The sequence below is a fragment of the Sorex araneus genome, chromosome 4 (genome assembly GCF_027595985.1).
Source record: "Sorex araneus isolate mSorAra2 chromosome 4, mSorAra2.pri, whole genome shotgun sequence".
Taxonomy (NCBI): domain Eukaryota; kingdom Metazoa; phylum Chordata; class Mammalia; order Eulipotyphla; family Soricidae; genus Sorex; species Sorex araneus.
This window is the reverse complement of record NC_073305.1, coordinates 209,274,693-209,294,019: the sequence shown is the minus strand read 5'-3', so window position 1 is coordinate 209,294,019 and position 19,327 is coordinate 209,274,693. Positions and strand designations below refer to the sequence as shown.

At 47.0% G+C, this 19,327-nt stretch overlaps 2 protein-coding genes across 8 annotated transcripts in view; one reads left to right on the top strand and one right to left on the bottom strand.

Moving 5' to 3' along the window:
• Positions 1 to 422: 422 nt before the first annotated feature.
• LYRM1 (LYR motif containing 1) lies at positions 423 to 18,768 on the bottom strand. Of its 6 annotated transcripts, none has more exons than XM_055134651.1 (4): positions 18,683 to 18,768; positions 6,733 to 6,891; positions 4,336 to 4,428; positions 423 to 3,038 (listed from the first exon to the last, which is right to left on the bottom strand). In XM_055134651.1, exons 2-4 carry the CDS (start codon positions 6,889 to 6,891, stop codon positions 2,922 to 2,924), a joined length of 369 nt encoding a protein of 122 aa, XP_054990626.1. In that variant the 5' UTR covers positions 18,683 to 18,768; the 3' UTR covers positions 423 to 2,921. The 6 variants fall into 6 exon arrangements, with proteins under 6 accessions (XP_054990626.1, XP_054990624.1, XP_004604160.2 ...); XM_055134649.1 differs by lacking the exon at positions 18,683 to 18,768 and adding an exon at positions 18,450 to 18,510; XM_004604103.2 differs by lacking the exon at positions 18,683 to 18,768 and adding an exon at positions 18,178 to 18,441.
• DCUN1D3 (defective in cullin neddylation 1 domain containing 3) overlaps positions 18,722 to 19,327 on the top strand; it is a 40,295-nt gene continuing 39,689 nt past the window's right edge. The window contains exon 1 of one of the 2 annotated variants that reach the window (XM_055134645.1): positions 18,722 to 18,831. The gene's annotated coding sequence lies outside the window, so the exon portion shown is untranslated. Of the gene's footprint in view, positions 18,905 to 19,327 lie in introns of both variants that reach the window. The other variant, XM_055134644.1, reaches the window with a different exon arrangement.

Here is a 19,327-nt window from a genome sequence, read left to right as displayed (position 1 = left end):
GCTGAGCAGCTGTGAGCCTTATCTATAAGTAACATTAGCCAAACCCGTCACCAAACTACTACTTGCTCTTTAAACATCTGGCTGTTCAGTCTTTGCTACCTTTAGGAAAAATTTCATTGAAGAGGTACATAAGGAAGATTTTGCCTTTAAAGGTCTGAAGATTGGGGGCTGGAGCGATAGTAGGGGGCTAAAGCGATAACACAACGGGGAGGGCGTTTGCCTTGCACGCAGCCGACCCAGGTTTGATTCCCAGCATCCCGTAGGGTTCCCTGAGCACCGCCAGGAGTAATTCCTGAGTGCAGAGCCAGGAGTAACCCCTGAGCATTTCTAGGTGTGACCCAAAAGTCTGAAGATGATTTCATAGTCAGAAATTGGGAGAGACAGAGCTCTTATAAGTGAAACAGATTAAACAGAAGACTTAGTCATAAGCTGAAGGTTATGTATTTATGTAATAGCATATAACATCTCTGCAAAAAAAAAACAACTGGGCATATAAAATTCACATTTAGCTAACATTCCCGGCACAGGTGATACTCAGAATTCATAAAAGTGGAAATTACAGAAACGGTACTGAAACAAGGTAGGACGGTAGCAAACTATAGTATCCCAAACAAGGCTTATATTTCTTATTTGCTGTCTAGTGTTACTTCTTTTAGTGGAAGAAGGAAGTTTTCTTTCCCCAGCAGGGACCTCTCCCAAAGACTATACAAGGGACTGCAGAGCTGATTCCAGGGGAAGTCACGAGTGTCATGCCATGCAAATGGCACTTTCCAAATTTCACCAATAAAACTGGTGAAATAACTGATTGCTTTTTGACCTCAGGTCAGCACAAGGGAGACTTAGCTCCTGGATGAGGCCATGTGGGAAGAGCGACTGGTTACACCTTACAGAGTAAGACAAAAATCAAGAGTCAAAATCACCTTCCATACTCAGAAAGCTATTTCACTCCGTCCAGCACAGCCAGGTTTCCTGCCAGTGCAAGAGCAGCTCAGTCTCATTGGTTGATTATGAAATGAAGTGGCCGCCTCGAGCCCACAGGCTCTCTGTTACGTCTGAAATGACCACTAAAAACGCCTTCATTCGGGCAGGGAGATGATTCCGTGAGCCCAGATGGAAGGAAAGTGATGGGCAGCAGATTCACATCTTGACTCCAGCTAGGCTAGGGTATGTGCTCACCCAGTGATCATCCAACCTGCTAGCACATTTCAAACATTAAAATTTCTGTCACCAGAGACCGCCTTTGTGTTCAACATGCTAATTCTCCACTGATAATGTACATTACTGCCAACCCCTGAAATGCTAACAGTGTGAAGACAGTTTCCTCATACTCGTGCTTATTACAGGAGCAGGTTTTGAGACTGAAATATATTAATGTGGCTATGGCTCAGTAGTAAAGCACGTACTATGCATGCATGAACCCTGGTGCAACAACAACAAAAAGCAACAAGAAAACTCCCAAGACAAATTACTACCCCCCAGCCGGCAACTAAACCAAACCCGGACCTTAAATATATGCTCATGTTCAATCAGAAGGTTTGTGGGCCAAGGTCTAGGTGTGAGTAGAAAATTCTCAACAATGTCATGTGGCCATTTTTGAAAATAAACCAAGAGCAACAAGTTGTCCTTTCTCGGTGTTGCTACCTCTTCTTTAGAGGTAACAGGGAACGATACCCAGTGACACGTCAAGATGACTTGTCACAGGACACGTCAGGATTGAAATTTTGTTTTAACCTCTATTTTTGTCCCACTTCCTTTTGGTTTGCGGGCCACACTTGCCAGTGCTTGAGGGCAACGCAGTGCTCAGAATTGTACCGGGTGGTGCTTGGGGACCATGTAATTACCCCCCTCTTTCCATTTCTATTGATTTGATTTTTGAGCCACACCCAGGTATGCTCAGGATTTATTCTGGGCAGAACTTGGGGCCCCAGGGGTTGGGGGTTCTGAGGCTTGAACATGGTCAGCCATGTGAAAGGCAAGCACCCAACCCACTGTACTATTGCTCCACCCCTGCCCTTGTGCTTTGTTAAGTAATGCACTTATAATGAATATACTAGAAGTCTGAGTTTTTCAAACCATAATACAAGTATCACTGTCACTGTCATCCCGTTGCTCATCAATTTGTTTGAGCGGGCACCAGTAACGTCTCTCATTGAGAGACTTATTGTTACTGTTTTTTTGCATATCCAATACAAGTATACCTGTACTATTTCTCCACCTCACACCCCCTGACTTTTAAGATAAAAATCTGTACTTAACTAAGACATGCACTTTGTGGGGATATAAATCTCCTAAAATTTCCATGAAAAACCACAATCTAATGATGCACTTTTCTAAGGGGAATTTATCTGGAAATTTAGTCTATAGATATATTAAAGATGTAATAAAGCAGAAACAGAGACCCAATTATTTCTGGGGTGTCATTTGGTCAGAGAGGCTACGCCCAGCTCTATGCAAGGTATGTGCCTTAGCCCTCAGACTAAATCTTTGGTGCCCCAAGCCCACTTTTAAGCAAATCTGTAACTTAAAAGTTTTAAATTTTCTAAGGGTGGCATATAAGTTTCATAGTAGTTGTGACAACTTCCAGCAAAAAATTTCTTCATCTTAGTGGCATGTCTGGCAGATGGGATGCCCAAGAAAAAGTCCTCGGAAATCTTCCTCCCGTAGGCCTGTCCTGTTCCCCAGTGATTCCTGAGCAAGGATGATTCTTGAGCCCAGGACCTTGAGGGTTGGTTTCAGCCACTCAGAGCCAAGAGATAGAAAATAGAGAGAGATTATGAGCATACATGAGGGGAAATAGCAATATTTTTGGAGATTTCAAGAACATATTTGAATTTTGACCCAAATCTAGAAGGGTTTTGTCATCTGGTTTACATTCAAGACTTAATTGGCTCATCTTTCTTGGAAATAAACTTTCTCCTGGGTTAGGAAACTTCATCATGAGACTTGAGATACACTGGTTTGGAAAGTTTCCTCAGTTTTTCCTGTCTTTGAAGTCGTCGACCGTGGAGTGGGGTAAGACCCATTGGAGGTAGATGAATCTGGAGTAAAAGAATAATGACCATAATATTAGGAATTATCACTGCAGCAGCTTATACTCATTGAGGATTTACCAATTGTCATACTCTGCTAAGTGTTAAATCAATATTGACTTATTAATTCTCACAATACCTACACATATTAATCCTACACAATAACCTCAGTTACTGTGATATTTTCAGGTAAGAAAGTGGAAGAAGTTCAGAACTTTAAAAGTTATTCAAAATTATATATTAAGCAGTAAAGTCAGAATCTGAACCTTGCAGCTGTGTAACTCCGGAACTTGTGCTCTTCTTTGCTATATTGCTTGTATGGAGGAAAAATGATTGTAGATCACAGCATAATTTTATAAATAAAAAGACTTACAGGAAATCTTACTAAACTATGACATTGACCCATAGAATATAAAATTGTTTTGTCATTTGAAATGGATATTGCAAATTCATATGGTCCAAACCTAAGAACGATTATTTCCATGAGATTACAATGCTTCACAATATTCATTTTAAAAATTTTATATTCCTTAAAAGTTCAGACATAAAAAAAGTATTAATCCCCCACCCCCGTCTTAGGGGTTACCCCCGCCAATGCTGGTATCTTGGTAATGTAATGCTCAATTAACAATGCTCAGGGGCCACCAGGACTATACTTAGCAGGGCTTAGGGGGCCACATGGAGCCTGGGATTGAATTCAGGGCTCACATATGCTCCGTGCTCTACCACCTGAGCTATTTCATTGGTCCCCTGGGCTATTTTTTTAAAACTATATTCTTTATACTAAGATAAAAGAATATAAAAGTATTTACACACACACACACACACACACACAAAAGGAAAGTCAAATGAAAAAGTCATCTATCCCAATGAATGGGAAAGCTGTACAAGTAAAAGAATAAAATAAATCAGTTATCAGGGATTCTGAGTTTGCTATGCTGGATTGGTGGCATACTGGGATAGTCTATTTTCAACAAGCCTACCACAGTAACTCCACACGCTTCCCAGAAAATGCTAGTCTTGGGGCTGGAGCAATAGCACAGTGGGTAGGGTGTTTGCCTTACATGCGGCTGACCTGGGTTCAATTCCCAGCATCCCATATGGTCCCTTGAGCACCACCAGGAGTAATTCCTGAGTGCAGAGCCAGGAGTAACCCCTGAGCATCACCAGGTGTGACCCAAAAAAGGCAAAAAAAAAAAAAAAGAAGAAGAAAAGAAATTGCTGGTCTTTTTGGAAATACATTCTTGGGAACAACTAGGCTGACAATGATAAGTACCCATCACATGTTAACAGCATCCATACTTACTGGTCTTGGATAAGGTATTTGGTAATGCAGTGCAATTTCAATTCTGGCCGTGCATTCATCTATACATTGCTTAATCAAGTCTGGATCTGTGAGCTATTGTCAAAGGGAAAAGAGGTGAAGTTAGCCTTTTTCTAATGTTACATAAAGTATAAGTGCACATTTTCTTTCATTCTGAGGATGGAAAATGAATCGACGTATGTCTCCGCTAAGAATTTCCAAGTGGGTCTCAAAACAGTGCTGGGACTGCATCAGTTCCAGATGATACACACAGTGAAGTCTGGGCTTGGTTTGGAAATTCCAAGGCACTCCTACACTATGGTACCTTTTGGAAGAGAGAAGAGTTCTAGAAATTACAATGCACACAACCACCGCTGTTTCTCTTAGGGAAGAGGTTAAGCTCTCTGACTTCTGCTTCTCAGAAGATTTTGCTCTGATGTCCAATTTGGGAATAAATTTCCATGTTCCCACTGACCTCCTATCAGGATTCAGCACAATTCATGATTAAGCTCCTACTGCAAATGTGATCTTAAGAAACTATGTCTGCATAAGTTATTGTGCAGAAAGAAGCCTCTGATAAAGGTATTTGGTAATAAGAGCTGAAGACCACTGGAGATAGTATGGGGCGTATGGCATTTGCCTTGCATGTAGCTGACCTGGGCTCGATCCCTGGCACCCTACGTGGGTCCCCAAGTCCTGCCAGGAGTGATTCCTGAACACAGACAGAGTCAGGAGTAAACCCTGAGTACTACTGATTGTGGTCCAAAAGAAACTCAAAAAAGACATGGTCTGTGTGTTCAAGAAATGAAAACATGTTTGGAAGATACACCAACATAAATGAAGCAAAGAAGAGAGAGAATATGACACTTATTCTCTACAGGTCAATGGTCTCCAAATATTTGTACTCCTTTCAATAAAAAAAGTTTCTGATCTTATCTCCTGATTTATAGATTTTGGAAATATATAAATTCAGTAATTATACTAATCAGTTCATTCACAAAATAAGCACTTTTGAAAGATAAAGATAAAAAAAAAAACCTATCAATTGCAGTTTTATTTTATTCCCATTCCTAAGAAGACTTTAAAGAGAGCATGCAGTACATCCACTCTGCTATGGCATGCCTCACAGACACTGCACGCAGGTATTTGGAGAGGCCGGAGGAGTCAAGGGCTAAGAGCAGCAGGAGAAACAGATCAGCTGTATTAAGCAGGGAGGCTGCCTTCAGGGATTCTGAGAAGAGGAAAATACTGAATATTGAATATTGGGAGGATTTCTTTTGAATATATCAACTCTAATTTTATATACTGTTGCATCTGATTCTGAAACATCTTTGAAGGATCCTGTCCTGGATTTGCCTATTCAAGATAATCTGGGCAGTCCAGCAGTGTTCGGTATGTGGTGGGCACTTACTGGATTAAAGAATGAGAGCAGAGGGTTGTAGAGGTGTAGCAGGAGTGATGACAGGAACAGGCCATCTGGGGAGGACGCATTCTTGTGAAAGGCATTCTACATTGGACAAAATCCTTCTTGTGAAAGGCATTCTACATTGGACATGGTGACAGGATCCTCCAGCGGCTAGTGAGAGCCATTCAGATCTGGGGGCTGAAACCAAGAAGTGCCGGCCCCTTTCTTGGGCCTTGGTGTGCAGGGCTGACCTTCAGAGGCACGCTATTGACCATGGGGGGTTGGACACAGAAGGTGAGCCCCAAAGAGCCCGAGTCAGGGTAATAAAGAGCAAACTATCAGAAAATGCCAGGAAGAGAACTGAATTGATGAGATCAACGAGATAAATAAAAAGGGAGAAGCTAAAAGCCACTTTTGATTTTAACAGCTTCTCTAATGCTTTATGGTTTGTTGGGATGGGTCAAATCAAACCTTTTAGAACGGATTTCTGGCTCCCTGGTGTCTGGGTGTATACCTCCGCTCAAGGAAATCTAGCTAATGAAGGCACTATTTGATCCAATTCTGTGATCCTAAAGGGCAAACCCACTCTACTAGCCAAAGAGGCTTGAGCTCCAAGTTATGAAGAGAACCCTGTGTCTCCATCCTATTCTCTTCCCTCTGAATGGTTTCTAATGGAGGTTTTGAATAGCTGAAGAACTGAGGAACCCTTCTGAACTGAGACTCCCCTGCGGGAGTGGCTGGCGACAGGCACAGGGTATAAAGAACTGCTCGTTCCCTGGCAACTCTCAGGGCTTGACTCAGTGTCACCTGGCTCTTGAGATTTTTTTTTTTGAGGACACTGAGCCACTGACTGGCTGGAGCCCCGAAACCCCGGGGAGCGAGACCCAGCCTGCAGGGCCCTTCCACTGCCGTGCCTCCTCTCAATCTTAGTACAGCAAAGAACTGCACAAACCCAAGTGCTCCCCCGCTTTCACTCCCAACTGGGGCCTACTTACGTCTCTGTTTTTCCCGAACAGCGTTCTGGCTTCATTTAGTATGTACTGTTGTTCTTTAATGGTGTCTTCCATCTGCCCTGATGCTGCCTGCCATTGCCTCGCAAGCCTGAATATTCTGCGGTAGAGGCCAAGAACTTCTCGTCGTGTTGCTGTTGTCATCTTTAGGCCCCACCAAAATAGAAGAAAGGAAATTTGCATAAAAATTCTATTTGACAGTAGGCAGCTCGGCAGATGTATGTTCTTTTAATCAAGCTTCTTTAATTAGTCTAGGAATAATTGCTCTTTCTCAACCGATCTGTTTGGTAGTATTGTCAGAACAGTACGGTTTCGGAAAACCAGTTCTCTTGGCTGGCCTTTATCTCATCCTTTGGATGAAGGTTGCTCAACCATGCTGTTGCCATAACAGTCATTTGTATAAAGATGGCAGATGCAAAATGCACATTTACTGTTTATTATTATTATTATTGGTGTGTCAGGAATTGAACTCAGGGCCTCATACATGCAAGGCAAGCGTTCAATTGCTGAGCTATACCTCTGTTTACTATTCTTTTATTTTTAAATTTCTTTTCCTTGTTTTGGGGGCCCAAACTGGCAATGCTCAGGGGTTACTCCGGGCTCTGAGCTCGAGGAATGACTCCTGCCGGTGCTTGGGAGACCACGTGGGATGCTGGGGATCGAACCTGGATCAGCTGCATGCAAGGCAAATGCCCTCCCCACTGTACTATCGCTCTGGCTTCCTTACTGTTCTTTTAGTTTTATAAAAAATTATTTATTGATTGGCTTTTTGGGTCACACCTGGTGATGCTCAGGGATTACCCCTGGTTCTGCACTCAGGAATTACTCCTGGTGGTACTCAGGGGCCATATGGGATGCCAGGTCAGCTGTGTGCAAGGCAAGTGCCCTTCCCACTGTGCTATTGCCCCAGTCCCCTTACTGTTCTTTTAAATGGGTAAATTCCTTACTAAAATATCTTAGGAGGGGGCTGGAGCAATAGCATAGTGGGTAGGGTGTTTGCCTTGCACTCGGTCGACCCGGGTTCGACTCCCAGCATCCCATATGGTCCCCTGAGCACCACCAGGAGTGATTCCTGAGTGCAGAGCCAGGAGTAACCCCTGTGCATCACCAGGTGTGACCCAAAAAGCAATATATATATATATATATATATATATATATATATATATCTTAGGAATGATTTCCCTCTAGTATTTATTCTGGAGAAATTATATTAGTGACCTGATGCCTAAGAAAAAGCAGTTTGGAAACTGAATTTTCCAGGAAAGTGAGGATTTGGATTAAATGCAGGAGTTAGAACTGGAACTGCTTTGGGGGCAAAGATAACTAAATGAGGGAACCCTGCGGGGCAGAGACACCACCCTAGAGAGGAGATGCCCACTTAAGAGGAGACCCAGTCAATACTGCCATGTAGAAATATCCCAGAAAAAAGTGAAATTGTTAAAAAAAAATCACTGTATCACTGTCATCCCATTGATCATCGAGTTGCTCCAATGGGCACCAATAACATCTCCATTCGTCCGAGCCCTGAGATTTCAGCAGCCTCTCTTTACTCATTCTTCCCAGCAGTGCCGCATTGGAGGCTCTTTCAGGGCAAGGGGGATGAGACCCATCATTGTTACTGTATTTGGCGTATCAAATACACCACGGAGAGCTTGCCAGGTTCTGCCGTGTGGGGAAAAATTTAAAAAAACCATAAAAATACTAATTCATTACTTTCAAAGTGTGGGTTCCAAGACCAAAGAAAATATATCAACAGGCAGAATTCCACTCAGAGGGTGTCTTACGTTGGAAATAGTTCTACAAACCTGCAGGGAAAAGAGCCACCAATTAAAGAATGGCAATCTGATGACTGAAGAGCTTGCAGTCTCCTCTGCGCTTTTAATCTGAAACTTCCATTTTCATTTCAGAAGACCTGGTGATATGAGAATCACCCTAAGTGAATTTCTTAAAACTGGCTGTATTTCACTTTTGTTTTTGCTCTGGGGCCATACCCGGCCTTGCTGGTGGTGACCCAGCTCTATGCTCAGGGTCACTCCCTTGCAGTTGCTTGGGGGACGCTGTGATGCCGGGGATCAAACCGGGGTGAGCCTTAAGCAAGACAAGAGGATCAAACTCTACTTTTAATACTAGCCAGTATTAAAAAAGATTACACTTCTGTCATCCTGAAGTCATTGTATGAAATATTTCAGATATACAAAAAGAGGAAATAGTGGACTTTACAGAATGCCCAGTTCATATCCCCGATGTATTATTTGCCAATCAAATAACCTGTGTCTCGTGGAGAAGAACCACTATTTTGTATTTGTTGTTTTTTTTTTCTCACACATATCTTTACACTTAACACTATAGTATTGCTTGGTGAGTTTTTAAAACTTTATATAATAATAAAGGTATGGTGTACTTTTGCAATTTTTTTTTTTGGCCCTCACCCTTGAAAGATTCTTTCATGCTATTATATAGCTTTGCTTCATACATTCTCATGCTACTAACCAATTCACTGTATAAAGGTATTCCAATATATTTTACACTCCTTTTGATCAACATTAGGAATGGGTAACTCTTTTTAAAAGTTCTAACTTGTACAAGAACGTCAGCCTATTTCTTTAGCATTTGTTTTTACATCTGAAAGAAATTCAGGGAAAAGTTAAAAAAAGGTTGCACCAGAGGAGCCTGATTAGTCAGACCTAGAAGAATGTTGTACTGCCTTTCACAGCCGGGCAGGCTGCGCAAACACAGCAATGTTGGTAAGGGAAGGGCCAGCCACTGGGACAACTCATTAAGCGTCCTGGGCTTTCCCTTAAGCAGGCTCAGCTAGATGAGGAAGTGTCCATCCTTCAGGAAGTGTTTTAAGCACGCCTAACCCAAGAGGAATGGAGTAAAACATGAAGATTCTATGCCTCAGAAGAGTCCAGGGTTTGAGAATTTGGGCAGCTAAAGAATGCAGATGAGGGGCTGGAGCGATAGCACAACGGGTAGGGCGTTTGCCTTACATGCGGCCAACCCAGGTTCGATTCCCAGCATCCCCTAAGGTCCCCTGAGCACTGCCAGGAGTAATTCCTGAGTGCTGAGCCAGAAATAATCCCTGTGCATCTCCAGGTGTGACCGAAAAAGCAAAAAAAAAAAAATAAAAAAAGGATGCAGATGAGAGCTGGGAAGAAGTGTATTTCTCTAGAAACGAAGCAGCACTGTAGCACTATCATCTGGTTGTTCATTGGTTTGCTCGAGCAGGCACCAGTAATTTCTCCATTGTGAGGCTTGTTGTTACTGTTTTTGGCATATTAAATATGCCACGGGTAGCTTGCCAGGCTCTGCCGTGTGGGCGGGATACTCTCGGTAGCTTGCCGGGCTCTCTGAGAGAGACGGAGGAATCGAATCCGGGTCGGCTGCAAGCAAGGCAAACGCCCTACCCGCTGTGCTATCGCTCCAGTCCGAAGTATGAAGTACATGCAAGAAATTCTGAACGCTTACAGAAGATTTCTCTTTAGCCTCTCCTGCTTATCCCTCTACCTGGGAGATCCTTCTTGAGTACGGAGGAACTAAGGCTTAACATTTTGACGAAAAGCTCCAAAGCATCACTACACTCAATTCAGAAGGTAAAGGGCTACATTCAACACCAACTTTGGGGTCGACAATGCTTCACAGAAAAATGTTTCAAGTTTGAATTCATAAACAGAGAACATCACGTTTTGTGGCTAATCATAATAAAAACCCAGATGAGATGATGCCACTTTTCCTGGTAAGGAAACAGGTTTCTGAGTTTCTGGCTCTCCCGCGTGTGAAAATACGCCAGTGTACGTGAGTCAGTTCCTATGACGGGGAGGGAGCCTGTAACTTCTATTAAAGATTGCTTCACGTCTCTGTCATTAAGAGAGCAAACTGGTGACTGAATGACACCTGAGGAACTGACAGTCTGACATCAAAACAGTGGAAACCTCCTTCCAACCCTGGCTTTGCAGTTGCTGGCTGCTACTACCTAGAGCCACAGCTCCAAACCACCACCATCCTGTACTCTGGTGAGCCGCACAAGCCTGGCAATTACGGCACTCAGGTTAACAAGCCAAACTAACAATCGGGACTTAATGGGACTCTGTTCAGAACACTAATTAATGTTTAAGTGTTTTGAAAACGAATACTAAAAGGGAGATAGGTGATGTCTCCAACATCAGGTGACCCAGAAAAACTGAAATACCGAAGACTTAGAAAGAGCTGGTTCTAAAACTGGGTTTCTCGCTGCGCACCATTAAGACTGGTGTCCCTCCAAGCATTGAGGAAAAAAGTGACAAATAATGCCTGTGATTTTTTTTTAAATTCATTTTTGGCTTGAGGACCACACCCCGCTGACCAGGGCTTACTCCTGGCGGGGCTGGAGAAGATAGATGGTGCCAGCGATGCAGGTAGGCACCCTACCCTGCTGTACGATTGCTCTGAGTCCAAAAAATGCCAACTTTGTTCTTATTGGACTTTTCCCCTCTCCAATTCTTTGAGGGAATCATTCTCTTTCCTGCCTTAGGAGCTGCTGCTCCCCAGGGTTTTCCTTCTTTCTAGAATGCTCTCTTCTGTCCTTTCCCCTGTCCCAGGCCATCCTCTATCTTATCAGTCAAAAACACACGTCTCAGATTATCTTTCTTCCTCCATTGTTAAAGGGAGACAACATCAGATTTTTGTTTGTTTGGGGGCCACACCTAGAACTCAGGGATCAGTCCTGTTGTGTGTGGGGACCACATGTGGTATCAGGGTAGAACCCGGGTCAGCCCTCTCTCCCAACTGGCAGATTTTAAAGCAAGTTGGAGCATCATGCTCTGAGTTACAGCCTTTAAAAAATGTGCCGGATTTTAAACCATACCATAAATACTAAATGTTCTACCAGTCTTGCAAATGGCATTTAGACTCAATAGTACCATCTAATTCACTGGGAATTTGGGATTCAAAGCCAAAAAAGTAGCCTTATAGCTACTTCCCCGAACATACTATTTGTCCATGTTTATACTGGAGTCAGAAATGGGGAACTGTAACGGGCAGTGATCAATGTTCTAAATGAATAACCTCCACCCCCCTTACCTTTCACTCACGCTCATCCCTCCACTCACTGCTGGAGTGTAAAAGCACAGTGAAGGCGCGCGGGTAGGCTCCAAGAACCCACTCTATACAGTGAACCAAGGCACAAAACATGTCTAAATTGACTGTTTGAACAAGGTTTTAAGGAAGAATGTTGGTACTCTGGGCTTTTCACCTTTCCCTTACCATTGGAACAACTTCCCAAACCTTTGGAAAGTCCATAACAGCATGAATATCTTGGAGAAGAACAGAGATGAAAATTCCCTTTCCCCAAATGAAATTTATAGAAGTATGACTCTGGCCTCAGGAATGTTAAAATTCCAAAGGCTGAACTCTCGGGAGGCTTTGCCTTCTACTGAAGAAAGAGTATTGTGGTGCAAACAAGTGGGAGAAAATAAACAAGGGAAATCACCTTGTTTAAGTCCAGGTTAAAGGAAAGCCCTCTCTCCATTCCTTCCAGGTGTAGTTTCAAGTTTTTTTTTTTTTCATTACAACTAATGAGTGTAACTCGGTACAGCTTCGCGCCAAGTACTTTATGCTCTAGGGTGGAGCTGGGTTAGTGCAGATTGTGCAAGCTCAGTGAAATCACTGACTTATGTGCTCATTATTTACGTGGTGACCCATCCCTTGTCTTGCTCTCCTGTCTGGGATCTTGTCTTCTCTTTGGTGGGGATGGGGGCGGGCCACACTCAGCAGTGCTCAGGACCCACTCCTGCTCAAGGGATCCTAGGGGGTGCCAGGGATTGAACCTGGGCCAGCGGTATGCAAGGCAAGAACTTTTTGCCAAATGAACCCAACCTCATTCTGAAATCATCACAAGTGGCAACTATTCTCATCCTGCCGGACATTACTTTTTGTGAGGTGCCATCTTCACGCCAAGTGGGCCAGTGTCTCTGCTGCGTGTTCCAGGCACCTCTAGCATATTCTTATTAAAACATTCATCCTGCTCTACTGTAACATTAAATGACAAGCTGCTGCTTGATAAGCAAAGTGACAACTCTGCTTACTTCCCTACACTGTGTGGTTAGGGAGGAGGGGAGAGAGAAAGAAGAGGGTTGGATCACTATCATTCATTATATTTGTAGGCCTGGTATATACTTGGAACTTGAAATATATTTGCTAGAATATTTATATTTGCACTTGTATAGAATTCAAGTGAATTTGCAAAGAACACATTCAAACACAAAAGTCACTAGTAATGACCATTCTCATCCTTATATATACACAATGGTATTCTGTTTAGGACAGGATTTCCAACTGAAGACCCTAGAATGTTTGTTTGTTTGTTTGTTTTTGCGTCACACCCGGCGATGCACAGAGGTTACTCCTGGCTCTGTACTCAGGAATTACTCCTGGTGGTGCTCAGGGGGCCATATGGGATACTGGGAATCGAACCCGGGTCTCCTTCGTGCAAGGCAAACGCCCTACCTGCTGTGCTAACGCTCCAGCCCCCAAGCCCTATAACGTTTTACAGGAGGGAATAGAAACCTGCTGCCTGTTGGCAACTTTATTGCTCTGTGGTAGTAATGGATTTTCCTAAAGCTGCTTCCCTCAGATCATTAATTATCCCTGTGCTACTGCTGGGCTATTGTTCTTCAGGAAGGGTAAATAAGCCCGCTGGAGATACCCCTTATCTTCAGAACACAGCGCGTATTTCTAAGCGAAATGTAACACAGGTGCCAACACTAAAGGTATGACATGGCCTCCTTTCCTTTTCCTCTTTTATTCCTTGTGTGTCCTTTGCTGAGCTTTTCTCTTAGGTTTATTACCCCCGCTTATTTCCTGGTGTATGTGATACTCTACACAGCACCATTCTTCTCCAAATTCAACACCCTCCAAGCTAAACTGTCCTGAGACTCCTTCGGGTTCTACCTTCTCTCCTCCCCAATCAATGAGCACTCCCCTCGTCTCCAAATAGACGAAACCCAAACACAACTGGCTTCCTGTCCTGATTTCAATTTTGGTTATTGCTATGCCACAGTTTTGCAAACCTCAGGATATGCTGGTGTGGTGTACTTAATCACCCCGCAGCTATTCTCTGAAGCAGGCTCTTTTTACACAGAAAATGAGAAGAATATGGTGTGTTAGAGACAGTGGGCAGGGAGGAGAGAGTAGGCTGTATTTTTAAATTACTTAAAGGGAAAAAATAAATGGCTAGGCTCTGTAATATGGGAAGTCTTTAAGTGACAGAAAAAACCAAAAATATTTCCCTGAAAGACTTCTACACTATCCCAGAGATCACGAGGTTTGTATAACTAAATGAATTAGCACAGGACACACGCAGGATTATATTTGTAAGTGCTGTTTTCCTCTCAGCTACAGAAATTCTAAATGGACTGGGGGCTGGAGTGATAGCACAGCGGGTAGGGCGTTTGCCTTGCACGCAGCTGACCCGGGTTCAATTCCCAGCATCCGATATAGTCCCCTGAGCACCACCAGGAGTAATTCCTGAGTGCAGAGCCAGGAGTAACCCCTGTGCATCACCGGGTGTGACGGGGGGAGGGGGAGAGGGGGGAGAGAGAGGGAGAGAGAGAGAGAGAGAGAGAGAGAGAGAGAGAAGAGAGAGGAGAGAGAGAGAGAGAGAGAGAGAAGAGAGAGAGGATTCTAAGTGGAAATCAAAATTCTGTTCCTCAATAAAAAAAAGAAAAAGAAGAAGCATCTCTTTCCTTATTTAAGAGGCCAAGCCTATATAAGAAACAAGATAAGGTAAGGGTCATTCGGAGGTGGAGAGGACCAGCTGCCAGACGCAGGAGGTAGGGTTATAGGTGTATGTGCTAGAAATAGAAGAAAACCAGGTCACTGCTAACCAACCACCTCCCTGACTCACGCATACGTCCCCAACCAGGATTTCAACTGTCACAGGAAGGAAGGAGGTGGAAGACAGAAACTTAAATTCAAGTAAACATTAAAATTCCTCCTTTGTAGGAGGAATAGACAATTCCCTATAGTACTAGATTAAAAGACTAATGAAGAGTTTGGGCTTATAGTTTGGCTTTATTTTTACACATAGCTGGGGCTAGCAGCCGACTCGATTCAAATATTAATAAACAGCCTCATTCCATGACAGGGTCCCTGGCCTTGGTGACAGTTTTCAAGTACCTATCAATAAGCAGCTCTGCTCCTCTGCAGAGTCTGGATTATTTTATTAGACAAAGTTCCTTGCGAGTAGAAGCAGTGTTCACCCGCTGTCAGTGACACAGCACCTTCAAGTTCTGCTGACAAATGTGCTATCCAACTGGGTGGTCACTGGCCGCACATAACTACTGGAATCGAATCTGGTCACTGTGCATGAGGAACTGATTTTTCAAACCTTATTTAATGTAAATAGCCCTATGGAGTTGGGGCTGGAGCACAGTGGTTGGGTGTTCGCCTTTCATGCGGCCAACCCGAGTTCGATTCCTCCGCCCCTCTCGGAGAGCCTGGCAAGCTACCGAGAGTATCGAGCCTGCACGGCAGAGCCTGGCAAGCTCTCCGGGTGTATTGGATATGCCAAAAACAGTAACAATAAGTCTCTCAATGAGAGACGTTACTGGTGCCCACTCGAACAAATCGATGAGCAATGGGATGACAGTTGACAGTGACAGCCCTATGGAGTTAGAGGATACAGGATGGGCAGCGTGAGCGACAAACCACAATCACATCATCAAATGTGCCACCAAGAGCAGGCAGCTAGTATCCTTGGGAAGTGGCACATACAAAGCTCACTGGTTCCGCTGGACTTTCGCTACATAGGAACTTTGGATTGATGCTGCTAACTTGTCTCCTTTTCCAAATAAAGCCGAAAATCTAGATTTTCACTTCCAATTTTTAAATACCGACAGGTACAACCACCTAGAATTCAAATCGTTTGGTGGGTTCAACACTCTATTTGCACGCATTTGCCAGTTTGCAATCCATAATCTAGGTTTTGGTGAACCACTCCAGCTCAACAGCAGCAACAAAAGGACCCTTATTCAAGGTTACTCCACATGGCCAGACCCAAGACGAAAACCCGGGCTTTGGGATTCTTATTCTGATGTCCTTTCGAAATTCTATGAGATCAGCCATATCTAGATTTCGGTGGTTGTGGAAGCAACCGCAAGAATAAAAGTTCTCTTGTCAAAAGTTGTTCAAGTTGGTCTCTTATGAAGAGTTCCTTCCTTGCTGTAAGTACATGCTGAGGTATATGGGCAGGCTCTGCACTTGAAGCCAGCAAGACATATTCCCCAAAGGATAGTTCTTGGGGAAGAAGAGAGACTTAGACAATTACCATGTCTGTCTCAGGCGTGAAGTCAAAGTGGCTATAAGAGCTGGAGCAGTAGTATAGTGGGGAGGGCGTTTGCGGTGCATGCGGCTGACTGGAGTTCAATCCCCAGCATCCTATATGGTCCCTTAAGTACTGCCAGAAAGAGCCAGGAATAACCCCTGAGCATTGCTGGGTGTGACCCAAAAAACAGAATAAATAAATAAAAGTGACTCTAACAGACACAAGCTACCTACACACAAGTCCGAAAGTACTGACAGCTGGGAGGGGAAGGAGAAAAGAGATTTAAACCAGGACTCAAAGGATAAGCAGAAGCTGGCCAGTGAGAGGTTTACGAGGGTGGCTCCCATTATTCCAGGATACTCATCATTCCAGCTTCTTTTTTATCTTTAGGACTGGAGCGATAGCACAGTGGCAGGGCATTTGCCTTTCATGCAGCCGACCGTGTTCGATTCCTCCGCCCCTCTCGGAGAGCCCGGCAAGCTACCGAGAGTATCGAGCCTGCACGGCAGAGCCTGGCAAGCTACCCGTGGGGTATTAGATATGCCAAAAACAGTAACAAATAAGTCTCACGGTGAGAGACGTTACTGGTGCCCGCTTGAACAAATCAAGGATCAACGGGGTGACAGTGACAAGTCTTTATCTGGGACAAGGCTGGCTTGTCCTTTTCTCCAATCTCTAAATGTAGAGCGTCACCCAAAGGCTTCTGGGACTTTCCTTTTAACCTAACTCCTCTTCTAAGGTGGCTGAGGAATAAACAAGACATCTTTATGCGCCCCTCCCCCAATCTAACTTTCAAACACGTCCACTTCATGGCTAGTAGATCTTATCAAACCTGGCATATTCAAAAGACAATTTACAATGGTATTTCCAAACAGTTTTCCCATCGGAGTCCCTTTTATTGGGGGGGGGGGCGGGAGTTCGCCCCTCTCCCCAACTCTCCACATCCTTTTCTACAGCAAGTTCCTTCCAAACACCTTCGGGACCGAATCTTCCCATGGGTCTGCCTAGTCCACAACCATAACCCGACGTCTCTCGGCTCTAGCATCAGTCCTTCCCATCCAGCAAGTCCAGAGGTCGCGCGGGGTTTGGGGGGTGGGGGGGGTGGGGGGAACGCCCACCTGGGGAGGCCACGCCCCCTCCGAAAGCCTGCGAGGAAGGAACTGGCCCAGACCCCTTACCTTGGGCCAGGGGCCCCGCGGGAGCCGGCCTGCCACCGCTCCAGCCACCTGTCCGCCTCCTCCGCCTAGAGCATCTCCTGTCCAGGCTCCCCTCTGTTCTCGGACCTCTCCCAAGGACCTGGCCCCTTCCCTGAACAGCCTCTACTCAACAGCATTTGGAGCACCCCCCTGCCACGCCCCCCACCCCGCAGCCCCGCATCCTCCACCACTTCACTTCACCTGGCATTATTGTCCCTGGGGCTTTTCTCCCTGGCGATCTTCCTTATTCTTTATTTTTCTCGACAGGGATTTAAAAAAACAAAACAAAACAACGGGGCTGGAGCAACAGTACAGCGGGGAGGGCATCTGCCTTGCATGCGGTTGACCCAGGTTCGATCCCCGGCATCCCATATAGTCGAGTAATTCGTTGAGTGCAGAGCCAGGAGTAACCCCTGAGCATCGCCGGGTGTGGCCCCCCGAAAAAATGTGGCAAATAATAATAATAATAATAATAATCACGGCCGACGGCCTCTGATTTGCTTCCCCAATCTGCAAGTTAGGAGGCCAGATCTCCCGTCCTGGGAACAAGTACGGGGGCTCGTTTGGCTCAACCTTCCCCACCCAGGAGCCTCTCGCCGCTTCCTGCCCCCACCCCAGAACTGCAGAACGGTCCCCTCTTGATCCTCCCGTTTCCAGTCGGGGACCCCCTCCAAGCCCCACCCCCGGGATTCCGAAGTCTCAGGCGGCTCTCACACTTGACCTCTCGGGGGTCCCCAAAGCAGACGCGCCCTCGGCGGCTTCCGCGGGCGAGTAACGATGACACCGAGGCGCCCTCGCGAGGCTGGGGTCACACAAGCCCGTCGCCTAGCAACGCCGCCCCCCCCCCGCGACCTCCGTCCGCGCCCCCTGGGAGCCACCCCCTTCCCCCAGTCTCCCGCGCCCGGACTCCGCGTCTCCATCCCCTCCACTCACTCTGCGCCAACCCTGCCTCGCCCCCCACCCACAGGAGAGCCGCAGCCCCCGGCGGGCACTGAGGAGGTGGCGCCGGGAGCCCAGCCGCGCCGAGGCCCTCGGAGCTCAGGCAGGTCCCGGTAGGCCAGGCCGGACCCCACCACCGGGCCGAGCCCGCGGGAGCGCCAGGCCCGCTCGGGGGTCGCCGCCCCGGAAACGCCGGACCCTGGCCCCCTCCCGGCCGCCCGGCCGCCCGCCCGTCCCCGCCGAGCTCGCCCGCTCCCCGCACTTGCCCTTTATCCCGGGCGCTCGCCTCGCCCCCCTCCCCCCGCTGCCGGGCCCCACTTGGTCCCGCCCCTCCGGAGGGCCGCTTGCCCTTACTTGGCGACGACTTCGCACGTCGCCGCTGACGTCACGACGCACGCATCGCCCCGCCCCGCCGCCCCGCCCCGTCGCTCCCCCGCCCCCCTCCGCCCGTTCCCTCCTCCCCTTTCTCCCTCCCGGCGCGCGCGGCCCGCGGGGTTACCGGAAGTGATGATGCAGGAGGCGATGGAGGGGGCGGGGCCTCGGGGCGGCCGCCGCCGGTGGGCCGCAGATGAAGAGGAGGCGGCGGCGGCAGTGGTGGAAGAGGCGGCGGCGGCGGCGTCGGGGAGCCTGGGAACGCGAGCGGGGATGGTAGGTGATTTGGACCCGCCGGGCCGCCGTCGTTTCCAGAAAGGGTTTGACTGGAGGAACCTCTGGAGCAGCTGTGAGTTTGGGGAGGGGGGGTGGTGGAGGTGGAGGTGGAGGTGGGGAGTAGTGTGTATGTGGGGGGGGTGGTCTTGAAGAATGGGGGCGCGTTGAGAAATGCAGCGGCGCGGGAGGGGGGCGTCGGGGGGCCGTGGCGAGCCGGGGCTCGGGGGAGGGCGGGGAGGGCTGGGAATCTGCGGCGGGGCTGGACCGCGCGGGGAGCCTGTGGCGTGCCAGCCGCAGGGCTCCCGAGAACTTAGCCACCGAGCCCGCCGGCCCGCCGCCCGCACCCCTGCAGCCGGCGCCCGGGCGCTCGGGGGGGCGGCGGCGGCGGCGGCCCGGGCGGGGCTGCACACTCTGCCCCGCGCCCCCCGGGCGGGCGCCCAGAGGTGGGAGCCCGGGCGGGAGGTGGCGGCTTGAGTCCCCGGCTCCCTCCCTCCCT